This window comes from Zootoca vivipara, chromosome 4 (genome assembly GCF_965207765.1).
Source record: "Zootoca vivipara chromosome 4, rZooViv2.hap1.1, whole genome shotgun sequence".
Classification (NCBI taxonomy): Eukaryota; Metazoa; Chordata; class Lepidosauria; order Squamata; family Lacertidae; genus Zootoca; species Zootoca vivipara.
The window spans coordinates 79,093,762-79,106,306 of NC_142587.1; the positions used below are offsets into that span (position 1 = coordinate 79,093,762).

The 12,545-nt window shown below is 43.8% G+C and overlaps 1 protein-coding gene across 1 annotated transcript in view; it reads left to right on the forward strand.

Annotated features, from left to right (window-relative positions):
* The window catches only part of CDX2 (caudal type homeobox 2), a 30,189-nt gene that overhangs the window by 3,407 nt on the left and 14,237 nt on the right, over window positions 1-12,545 (forward strand). The window contains exon 2 of the mRNA XM_035115890.3: window positions 12,094-12,239. Within this exon, the coding sequence (XP_034971781.1) occupies window positions 12,094-12,239 (146 nt within the window). The remainder of the gene's footprint in view (window positions 1-12,093; window positions 12,240-12,545) is intronic.

Genomic DNA, 12,545 nt, shown 5'->3' on the forward strand with positions numbered 1-12,545 from the left:
CTAGTGATATTTGAAGCCGGATGACTGACTGTGTATGGTTCAGGGATCGGAGCGACTCATCGGCTGCTGCTCTGCGCAGGGGACGCGCGACCGTAGAAAGCAGGGAGTTTTCTGGGACTTCCCGCTTGGAGTAGATCACTCCAGAGGCGGTTCTGCAGAGAGTGGGGGAGCCTTGCTTTGGAAACTTTGGTGTATTTGCGAAAGGGGGGGCAGTGATTATGGTGGTATTGAAGAGCAAATATACAACTCCTTTTTAAAAAAACCCACCTTTGTTCCTTATTGTCAATATTTAAAAGAAAACCACAAAATTCGCATATAAATTGTTACCGTCAAGGGAAAGCGGTAACCCGCAGTGAAAGCACTCAAGAGGAGCGGTTGAAAATCAAGGAATGTAACCTACTTGCAGTTGAATTTAAGTTTAGAATTGAAGCGAAAGGCGCATTATATAGGGCCGTCTTGACGCACAGGTTTTGGAATTCAGCTGGACTGGAATCGGTTTTAAAACTCTAATCCCTCTACTAATCGGAAACAGAAAGCAGTTTCATGAAAATCCCAGGGGTTTACTCTTGAGTAATGCCTGTAGGATCCGGCTTCTATCCTAGGGCTGAGCTAGTAAATTAAACAATTTGCATGAGCAGTGCTTTGACGTCTATGATACAGTCAACCATTCAGAATCCCGTGGATAAAATATTGAGAGTTTAGAGAGCGGTAGAATTCTTCACACGAAAAGATAAAATGTATGTAGAGTTGGATTGTCAGAACAATACTGAACCTCTTGTTTTAACCTAATGCATTCTTGTTTTGCCTTGATCCTGAAAGATTTGCTTTAATGGGAAATGGTTGTATAATCTCAGAGGCCCTGGAAGTCTCCATGGTCTTGCAGTGCACTTCACTTGTGGATGTAGGTCCATTTGCTTCTAATGTTCTTCTGATGAGCTCACTAATTCTAGCGAAGGTTCAATCTCAGGACAAAACATACTGGGAAGTGCGGACACGCACAAGGAACCAGCCCCAACGACTGGAAAGTTGTCTTGAGCAAGACACGTTAAAACGAATCTCGAGTTTGGCAAGGCTTTGCACTGCTACTCCCACTGAATTTTCAACTACGCTTGTGCAGGAGAACTTCCGGTGGTTGTAGGTTTTTGTTTTTTTAAATCAGGGTATTTGCAGCTTCAAAGACACAGAAGCACATTGAATGACCCGGATCCACATTGGACTAAGAATTCAGAAGCAGTCTATAGTTGTCACTGAGATGCAAGGGCTACTGCCTGGGCTGTACCCACTTCAGATTTTGGAGAGGGAATAATCGCCCATATGAAAAACAGATTCCTTGAGTAGTATGCTGGGAAGTTTTTGCCCAGCCTTCTTCCTGAACTGCTAGTTTTCTCCCGGCAGAGATTTGTTTTCTACAGATGAACATGCCACGATGGGGGACCCCCCCCCCCGTCTGAAGTGGTACAGCCCAGACCCAAGTTTCGTGAGAACTTTTTTGGGACACAGCGTGGAGATGGGGAACTTGTGACTATTGCACTACAAGCCTAATAATATCTGACCATTGGGCATGCTGGCTGGGGCTAATGGGAGCTGGAGTCCAACAGCATCGGGAGAGCCCTGTGGTATAAAATGTACATGAGCTTGTAGTGAAGACATCAATTCCCTGGCTCCTCGCCAGAGGAAAGTGCAATCCAGTTTGTGCGAGGCCGCTTGGCTTCCTAACCTCTTAACTGAAGGGCAAAACCATCAGTTCTTGTAGGCAAGAGGCTGATCTGAAGATCCCGTGGGATCAGCTTGATTTAGCACTTTTTCTGGATTGAGAATAATAAGAGGCAACGTCCGCGGCGACGCGCGTTGGCCTTGCAGCAGGACCTTTTCCCATCGTCGAGCTGATGCCGGGCTTCATCCTTAAATTATTGGCTGGTGCTGCTAATAATCCGTGCAGAGAGGAGGTGTTCCACGGCTTGGCAGCTTTTCTCTGCAGCCCCCCGTAGGGCCACCCAGCTAGGGATGAGCAATCCCTCTCCTTCCTTTCCTCAAGAAAGATCTCCTCCTCCTTTCCAAAGTCTGTTCTGCATCGCTTGGGGTGTGTGTGTCTTGGTGGGCTTCCCATTGCCTCTGGCTGTACATATTCCAGAGTAAGCATATTTGAACACAATGGGAAGTAGCATCTCCTTAGTATGCAAAAAGCTCCCAAGTTCAGTGTCCCAAGGTTCAGAGAAAAAAATCCTCTCTGAAACCCTGGGAAGTTGTATTGCTTGCTATTTACTCCAGAGTAAATGTATCTAGGATCTGACTGTTTGCATCTCCTAATTTAGAGATGTGGAACCTATGGCCTGCCAGATGTTGGCTGGAGCTGGTGGGAGTTGTGGTCCAACTAGGTCCCTTCTCCTCTGGGACTTAGGGAAGTGCTTGCCAGTACCATTAATTTTAATTCCCATAGGTTGCCTCTATTAGTTTGTTGCAAACTTCTGGTTGCAGCCTTATACACCTTACATGTGAGCAAGACCCACTGAAGCCAGATGGGATGCTATGTGTGCTTGACTCTCCCACTGAGAGCCAAGAAATTGCTCCCCTTTTGCTGGACCATGCGCTTGAAATGCTCAGAGACTGCAACCCTCAATGGGGTTTTCTTCTGAGTAGATAGGTACAGGATCCTTCTGTAAACAGGTATCTCACCCCAAAGTGTGTTTGAGTGCAACTAGTTAGACCAGAATATAAACAATCTGAATTCCAATACATTAGTGAGACCTAGTCAACATACACCTCAGCTCTGCCATGAACTCACAAACACACCTTTTGCAATGTGGGGATGACTAATAACACTGACATCTAAGCACTGGGTGACTTTATATGCTTGCATTATTATCCCCATGAAAGAGAGACAGAAGTGATGGGAGTGAATGGGAAACAGATTTGAGGTAATAGTGTTCTCAGTCATCTGAGATGCTCGGATGGGACACTTCTGGTGGCTCCCTGCACCTCTGAGGTTGGGTTGGCCTTCACTACAGATTGAGCCACTTTAGGGAGCTGGGTATGTTTAGCCTGGAGAAGAGAAGGTTAAGGGGTGATATGATAGCCATGTTCAAATATATGAAAGGATGTCATATGGAGGAGGGAGAAAGATTGTTTTCTGCTGCTCCAGAGAAGCGGACACGGAGCAATGGATTCAAACTTCAAGAAAGAAGATTCCACCTAAACATTTGGAAGAACCTCCTGACAGTAAGAGCTGTTCGGCAGTGGAATTTGCTACCAAGGAGTGTGGTGGAGTCTCCTTCTTTGGAGGTCTTTAAGCAGAGGCTTGACAGCCATATGTCAAGAATGCTTTGAGGGTGTTTCCTGCTTGGCAGGGGGTTGGACTGGATGGCCCTTGTGGTCTCTTCCAACTCTATGATTCTATGATTCTATTATTCTAGTGTGGCAGGGACTGTGGAACTCCCCACCAGGAGAGGTTTGCCAGAAACCATTCCTCCCTTCTTTCAGAGCTGCTCTGAAAACTACATTGTTTTAGAAGGGCCTTTGCAGTATGAATGCTCTCTTTTTAACCAGTTGGTATTTATTAAAGTTTTATGGGTGCTTTTTGCTGGTTTCATTAGTATATGTTGCATACCACCATGATATTCTTTTAATGAAAGTGTATATTGGAAATAATAAATATAAATCATGGATGTAGCAGGAGGCCCTGCATCTGCAGTAGCCTTTGCAAGAGCAGACTGGTAATATGGTGCCTTGAATGAGGACAAAACTCGTCACACATACCCTGAATATTTCTTATTTTCACAATAATTCCTTTTGGCACAGATGCTTTTAAAATGGATCTTCTCTGTAGGTACCCATCTAAATAAAGGCTATTCTTATTTTTATTATTTTGCGCCCCCTTGGCTAGACACCCTGTGCAGAGGAACCACCCTAAATCCAGCACTGGCCTTTGCCATTCTGAGGCCCTACAAGCAGATGCTGGGCTGGGGGGTTGAGTGGAGTTAGAATCATAGAATTGTAGAGCTGGAAGGGACCCCAAGGGTCATCTAGTCTAACCCCTGCAATCTCAGCAAAAGCGTCCATCGCCGCTAAAGTTATATAGTCCGAAACAGCTGGAGGGCACCAGCTTGGGGAAGGCTGATCCTACAGCACACCCTTCACCATCCTTACTAAGGAGAAAGCCCCACTGAGATCAGCGCCACTTGCTCTTGAGTGAGTGTCCTTAGGATAGCAACCTTAGAAGCAACTTCGGATGCTAATGCCCTAGGAAAAGGTCGCAGAGGGCAAGAGGGTCCTCCAGGCGCCCCCTTAGTCCTACTTGTGATGCTAATACTGTTCCTCCCCTCTCTTTGGCAGACCCTCATCTGTCATGAGGAGGGGGCTTTAAACCTATCTTGCTTTGATATACACCTTCCTTGCTATTGTTCCCCTCTTTCCCCTTCCCTGCCCGCCCCTCACCGGAAAAGAAGAGAAAGGACAGGGAGGTGGAACAGAAACTTTCGCAGTCAATATTGAAATCTGCCATTCCTCTCTCATTCTCTCTCTTTCCTGGGTGGGGGAAGGGGGGTAGTGTTGGTGGCCGCAGCAGCTGAGAGTGGGAACAGGCCCTTGGGTGGATTGCAAAATTCTCCGCAGTAGATCAACGGGAAAAATCTCTCTCCCGCCCACCCCATTTCTTCACCCCAAGCAAACCAGTGGTTGATTTTCTGCAGTCCTCTCTGGGAGGCATTATTGGCCTTTATGTGGCTCCCACGTGGTGATCACAGAATCTCTATCATTTCTTTATTTCTTAAAACGTATATGCATTGGGATTGTAAAAACCAAAACACAGAACAACCCCCACTACAAAGTGGTTTATAAAAATGGTAAGTCAAGGAAACAGTTAAAACCAGTTGTTTAAAACATTAAAAAAAACACACACACGCTATTTTAGCGATAAACTAAAAACCAGATTAAAACACATGTCAAAATTCAACAAACATGGATGCCTAAACAAAAATGTTTTGAGCAGGCGCTGAACAGGGTACAGTCAAGCGGCCTGTCTGATGTCAATAGGCAGGGAGTTCCCAAAGGCGAGAGTGCTGCCACACTAATAACATTAATGCTAGTACAATACGAAACACTTTAAATGCACCTTTGCATAATGCAATGCAAAATCCTCAGGCTGCAGTCTTCATCTGATTTACCTGGGAGTAAGCCCCACCAAATGCAATAGGACTTAATTTGAGTGTTGTACTGTTAGGGTGAACTTGGTGGACTAAAGTTACTTAAGTCTTTTGGTTTCAATGGGTCTACTCTGAGTATAACTAACATTGGCCATCACCCTTAAAAATCCCAGAGAGAGAGAGAGAGATCACTTAAATACATAGGTAGCAATCCAGTCAGAAAGAAGCTTCTATTATTTTTCTATTATTTTTCTCCTGTCTTGAGAGTCTGACAAAATATTTGCAACTGAGATGTCTTCATTCCAACACAATCCAGGGAAACTTTCCAGTGGACCAGGCCCATTACTTTCTCTTCTCTAAGCTCTACCTTAGTTATTAAAGGCTGTTGTCCTCCCCTGCTCATGCCCTGCTCCCAAGCAGACGAAGTTTCCCCCCAGTTGTGGGAAATGGCTGGTCTCTTAAATGTTTGGGATGTCACTCACCAGGTGTTAAAAAAGCATAAGGACTTGGGGTTAAAAACAACAGCAACCCAAACAAATAAACAAAAAGTGGCAATTCTACCAGTTCATTCTGTCTTAAATCATTTGTCTTCTGAATCTCTCTCTCAGTTAGCGAGATCCTGGGATTCGCTAGAGAAAGTCACTGCAAGCAATGAAGTTTGTGTGAATATACTGCATACCAGACTTCATAAATCTGTTGCCTCACAGATCTTCTGGACTCCCAGGTTGATGGAAGTTGTAATCCAGAAAACCTGGAAGGCACCAAGTTGGTGAAGGCTGATATGATAGGATGATATGATATGATACATGATATGAGTGACTTCATCCATGGAATAGTGTGGCTGGGTTTGCACTCCAGTTTTGAGCTGAGGTGCCGGGATTCATCAAGCCCCTAACAGCCTTAATTGGTCCTTGATTGATTTTACTCAACATATTTGCATACAGTAGTTGCATTCTTTTAACCTGGACAACAATTCTGTAAAGTTGTGTTTTGGATCTGTGTCTTCAGCCTTATTAAAAAACCCATCAGACTTGAGATACCACAATAGCTCAGGCTGCTGTTATCAATAATGTGGAAAATTGGCATTGTACATGCTCAGACCCTTTAAAAATTATTATTGCTTATAAACACAATACAAAACCCCAAACTATATTTATAGGGTGCCTTTCAGGGTTGCCTTGAAATGCTTCTGCCATTTTAGGAGAACCAATTTCCTGATGCAAGTCCAAGTCTGAATGGGCTTGTGGTTTTCCTAAGTTGTAAAGAAGACTGTCATTTTATCAAGAGTGGATTGTATTTGGTTTGAAAAATAGTCTGGAGGCAGAATTAAAGGGAATCAGACCTTGAAGTACAGCAGCTGGGAGGCCACATAAGTTTTATAACTGGCTGTGTAATTGATTGGTATTTGGATTGCTATTTGATATTGATATAATAATGGCATATATTGGACTTTTGTAATTGAAAATTAATAAAAAATATTTAACAGAAGAAGGAGGAGGAGGTCTTTTTTTGTGGCTTGGGAAAAGTGTCTGCCATATGTTTCTCTCCCTTTCCGACTTTTCTCAGATTAGGGGGAAGTGTAGGTGGCCCAACCTGCATGGCTGCTGTGAAAACAGGCTGGTGGATCTATTGGCCTGATCCACCAGGCTCAGCATCTCCCTGCATTGGAGAAAAGTCATATTATAAACTCCCAAAGGAAGAGCACCAGCTTGGACCTGCGGAACGCTCTAGCTTCTCTCCCCAGCATCTGGGAAAGAGCCTGAAACTGCTGCCAGCCAGCCAGTGTCCTCCGCACTGCGCTAGATGCAACAATGGGTTTTTTTGGCCCAGTGGAAGACCGCCTCCTTTGTTCTGTTTTGGACGCCCCTTCCCCGATCTACTGTGTTTTTTTGTTTTATTTTCAAAGGGAGGGGGCAATTTGGCTGAAACTGGGAAGACTAGGTCTTCTGCGTTTTATTAGGAGCCCCTCCCTGCTTCCCACCCCCAGATGCATTTGAATTCAAGGAGCCCAACCTCTTCCGAACCCCTTTCTTCCTTTCCCGCAGTGGGGAGGGGAAGGGACCTGCCTGTCTCCATTCAAATGCGCCGTGCAGAGCGCGAGGGGAGAATGAAAGCGCCTGCCGCCCATTTGTTCCAGGCAACCCGCCTGCGCCTGCAATTCGGGGGCGTTCCGGAGGCTCCTCGCTTTGATAAGATCGCCTTGTAGCGCATTGTCGGCGCTCGTGTTCTCCTTTGAGCGGCTCCAGGGAGCTCCCTCAGATCAGCCTTGTCTTCGTCGCGGGGAAGCTTTTGTCTGTGGGCTGCAGGGGCCGCGCCTTTCTGCCCCTTTTTGTTTTTGTTTAGCCTCACCAAAGGCAGCCTGCCGGCCATTAAACACCTACAGGCAGGCAGAAGAAGCTCAGATCTCTCTATTTATTTGTGGTGCGGGTGGGGGTCTGTTTAAGAAGAGAACCAGTTAAACGAGAAGCGGGAGAAAAGACCAAAGGCCAGTCGCAAACAGACGCGCTGGAGGGCTGCCTGGGAATCGCAGTGAATTTGGGAAGCGCAGTGAATTTGAAGTTGTCATGGCGCAATTTATTCTCCTGGTTTGGCCAGCTGCCTGTCCCGGGAATAAATTCCCCAGGGAATGGGGCAGTCAGGGGTTTTTTTTTTTTGGAGGAGAAAAAATGTAGAAAAGTACTGGAATTGGCAAGTTCTCGCATATAAGTTTTATAATGAGATAGATCTGTAGATAAACCTTCAAACGAGGGAAAATTGAAATTTAGGTAGAAGTCACTCCTCCTTACTCTGGCCCAAATGTGTTTGTGTATAGTTCAGCCTAAATGACTGTAGAGCGTCTACATTCGTCATAAAATTGACTTTGTGGATTGCACCGTTCCTATTGCCATCTCGGCATATGACTTGCAATAAGAAATACTGGTGTAAATTAAACTTACTTATTCTAGATTAGAGCAAGTAAACTGACTGATCTACGCTCCACTTTGGATATATAAGTTCTCATAATTATGGCATTAACCAAAGCTATTCTGAATGAAGGGTGAGGTACCTTATAGAATCATAGAATATTGTTTCTTGTGTAGTTTATCTCTCATTTACAAGTGGCAGTGTTTAAATCAAAGCTTTCCAATCCCTTGAAACTGCAGGAGTAAAGAGCTGATCTCCCAGCCAGATAGTGCCTGCCTGGATATTTAAATCAATTCAATCCTTTTGCTGTGAATGGTACTGGTGCCTTCATGTGTTTGGAAGGAAGTCAGTTGTTTTACATGGGCTTTTATTGATAAGCAAGAGTGCTTGTTGCGGAACCACATAAATCACTTTACATATTTTATGATAATTACTAATAAACTCAGATCTCACCTTTCAATTAATTTTTTTAAAAAAGCACAGTTTACACAACATTATTATTATTATTTATACCCCACCCATCTGGCTGGGTTTCCCCGGCCACTCTGGGTGGCTTCCAACAAATACCAAAATACATTAACATTAACATGAAATTAAAATAACACCATAATACAAATAACTACAGGTATAAAAAAAGATCAGGAAAGAGTGTGGTTTATAATCAATGCAAATTTAGGGCTTAAAAAAAAGTACAGAGAGAGAGAAAGAGAGAGAGAGAGGGATAGAGAGAAATATAGGTGATAGGTGCCTTGGAAGGAAGGAAGGAAATTGTTGTGACTTAATTCCAAGTTTTAAAAAGGCTCTTCTTGGAGAGAGATTTCAAAGGTGGAGTACCACCACCAAGAAGATTATATTTCCTGGTTCCATCCACTTCTTCTCCTTTGATGAAGGCACCTGCAGAACACCCTTCCATGATCATGACCTTAGAGTATTGGCAGGTTGATGTGGTGCCAAGTCAGGAAGAGCTTGAAGCATCAGTTCCAGCATTGTGAATTCTGCCCTGCAATGAACTAGGGTCCAGTGCAGGTGTTCAAGAACTGGTGTGATATATTCCTAATCGTCACTTAAAAATTATTTTACCACCCTTCATGTTACTGGGGAAAAAAACCCGATGAGTAGTGTGCAAGCAATGAAATATAAAATACAACAGAGAAACCCTTTTAAAACATACGTAAGATTCAAATGTCTGGGTAAGCATCTATGTCTTAGGCTGCAATCCTAGCCCCCCTTACCCGGGAGTAAGCCTCACTGAATTCAATGGGACTTAGCCTCTGCGTAGACATGGTTTGGATTGCTCTGTTAGCCTGACACCAAAAAGGTTACAAAGTGGGTGCCAGGCAAGCCTCCACGGGGAAAGCATTCCGTAAAGATTCCAGGTAGCTATCGTACTTCTCCATTGTTTCTGGACAACCTTCAAAGGCAGCCTCACCTACATTGAACTGCCACAGTCTAATCTAAAGGTTACCAGGGCACAGATAACCATGGCAAGGCAGCCTCTGTCTAAAAGGAGTCATATTTAATGGGGTTTTGTATTTGACTGCTCATAGATAACAAAGTACTGAAGTTTTGATTTGTGGATTCCGTTTCAGAGGTTTTGCCTTCAAGGACCAGCCAGCTACTTTCTTTTCTGCCTCACAGTTTAAATACAAACAAACAAACAAACAAACAAACAGCCTCTGCTTACCCACTCCGAGAGCAGGGCAACAGTTTCCAGAAGGGTGATCATGCTGGTCTTTTCCAGGAAAAACAACAACAGTCATGTGGCTCCTTAAACGTGAATAGATTTATTGTAGTGTGCTTGTGGAAATGACCATTTTGTGAATGTACTTATCTTTATAGGCACTTGATCTTTGCACTGAAATGTTGCAGACTATTATGCCTCTTGCATGTCACGACCTTTGGCCCCATTGTTTATATCTTTCGCCTCTGTACCCATGTATACACCTGCAAACTAAGGACAACACATCATACATCAGATGTGCGAGAAATCCAAATGTTTCCTCCTTGGAGTGTCTGCAAATTTTATGTGTGGAAAATTTCCATTACTAGATGTGTACACTCCGCCGCCACCCCACATCCAATTCAACTGTGACTCCCCCCACAATGCCCCAAAACTTTATCCTCCTATCTTAGTAGATAGTCCATGTCTAAAGAGGGAATAGTTTATGGGAAAATGTGATATGTGTGATATGCAGTTTAATGAGAAAATAAACAGTATAGCATATTACTTCTTGACTTTGTAATGCATTATATATATTATATAAATTGCACACTGGCACGCAATTTTGTTGTTGTTGGTTTGTGTAAAAAGGCAATGAAATAGTTCAGTTGGTGGGAGTGTGGTGCTGATAACACCAAGGTCGCAGGTTCAATCCCCATAAGGGACAGCTGCATATTCCTGCATTGCAGGGGGTTGGACTAGATGATTCTCAGTGTCCCTTTCAACTCTACGATTCTATGAAATATAATTCAATGGAAATAGGGCAAAACATATGTTTAACTCTCCCACCCACACCATTGAAATACAGTGGTACCTCGGTTTAAGTACACAATTGGTTCTGGAAGTCTGTACTTAACCTGAAGTGAACTTTCCCATTGAAAGTCATGGAAAGTGGATTAATCCGTTCCAGACGTGTCCGTGGAGTACTTAAACTGAAAGTACTCAAACCAAAGCGTACTTAAACTGAGGTATGACTGTAAATGGGAATTAAAATGGCCAAACTTTAGTTTGGTTGTGACTTGAGACAGTGCTGCTTAACAGAGGGGGTTGAGCATCAGGCCTGGGAAAGGGGAGGCCTGAGTTTATGCACATTTGTATAAGTGAGTAATTTGTGAGTCAGAAGGAAGTTTAGATGAAATGGTTGGGACTTGATTCCCAAGTTCTAGAAATGTTTATTATTGTGATATAAATTAAGCGCAATTTGAATGACTGATACTTTGATTTCCAATATTAAGTGATCTGTTTGGGACAAAGGTAAAACTGTTAGCAAGCCTTTACAACAACAACAAAAAACAAAACAACGCTGTACCTAGGCTTGTTTTGATACTTTGCAAATGATCTAGTGAGACTGCACACATGAAATGAACGATGTTTGCCTGCAGCTTCAATTCATTTCAAGGGGGGGGGGTTTATGAGTGCAGGGGAATTTCCCACTGGATTGAACCACAGTGACAAGACCCAGCCAAACTCGAGCATGTTGAAAGTAAACTGAAAAATGAAGTGTGTGCATTTAAATACCTCCCACGGAAGTTTAAACTGCCTGTTTATGTGGGTTGTGCATATCAGAGAGCTATTCTCCAAAACACATTTACTTGGAGAAGTGGCACTCCACTAGGTTTTACTCAAAGGTAGGCCCCCTGAAATGAATGAACATGACTAAGTTTGTTCCATTAATTTTAATGGGTCTACGCTGAGCAACACTTAGTGCGATACCACCTTTTAATTCTATTGAAGTTTTGGGACTCCATTCCTAATAAGTAGAAGTTTGTAGAAGTCATAACAGGCCAAATTACAGAGTGCCAAATAATAATATAGATGGACAAATCAAGGTACACCCCACAAAGCATTGCTTTACGGTTGTGTTTTTGTGTGTGTTTGGCTTGGGGGCCATAAACCCAGCAGCTGCCTCCTTTTTACAAGCGTGCATTGTTTGAAAATCACTTCCTCTTGAAGCCAGACGTTGGAGGGCTTATAATTTAAACTAGCAGGAAGAAGAGGGATCCCTCCTAACCTGCTGTGTTTGGGGTGGGGTGGGGTGGGGTGGAAATAAGCAAGAGCTAAGTTTTGGAAACTGAAAAGTCCCAGGGTTATTGGAAGCCCTCCTGCATAAACATGCCAAGCAGGGATATTTTGAAATGTTTTGTTTTGCTTTGCTTTGCTTTGGTCAACTGTCTACAGAAGCCTCAGTTGCTAGAGACTAATGGGGATTTTTCACAGGGGCTAGGTTCTTGCTAAAGCCAAACGTTCTCCTAATATACCGTCCAAAGAATGCGCCAAAGAAATGGTGCTGTAATCGCATTTCCTTTAACGGGCATGCATCTCTCTCCTCAGTGAAAACCAGGACGAAAGACAAGTACCGCGTGGTCTACACTGATCACCAGCGGCTGGAGCTGGAGAAGGAGTTTCACTACAGCCGCTACATCACGATTCGGAGGAAAGCTGAACTGGCAGCCAATCTGGGATTGTCAGAGAGACAGGTGCGACTTTGGCTATTTCTTTGCTCTGTAAGATGTCCAAGGCCCCTGCAGCCTCCCAGAAAATCCTCTTTGACATGGTGCTTTAGCTTCAGTCCATTAAAAAAACCTATTGGTACAATCCATTAATCAGTCAGGCCAAGGTCCTCCCATGAATCATAGAATTGTAGAGTTGGAAGGGACCCTGAGGGTCATCTAGTCCAACCCCCTGCAATGCAGCAATCTATCGATGGGTGGGCTCAAACCACCAACCTTCTGTTTTAACAGCCAGATGCACTGACTCATTGTGCCACCTGCTCTTTTAAAAGC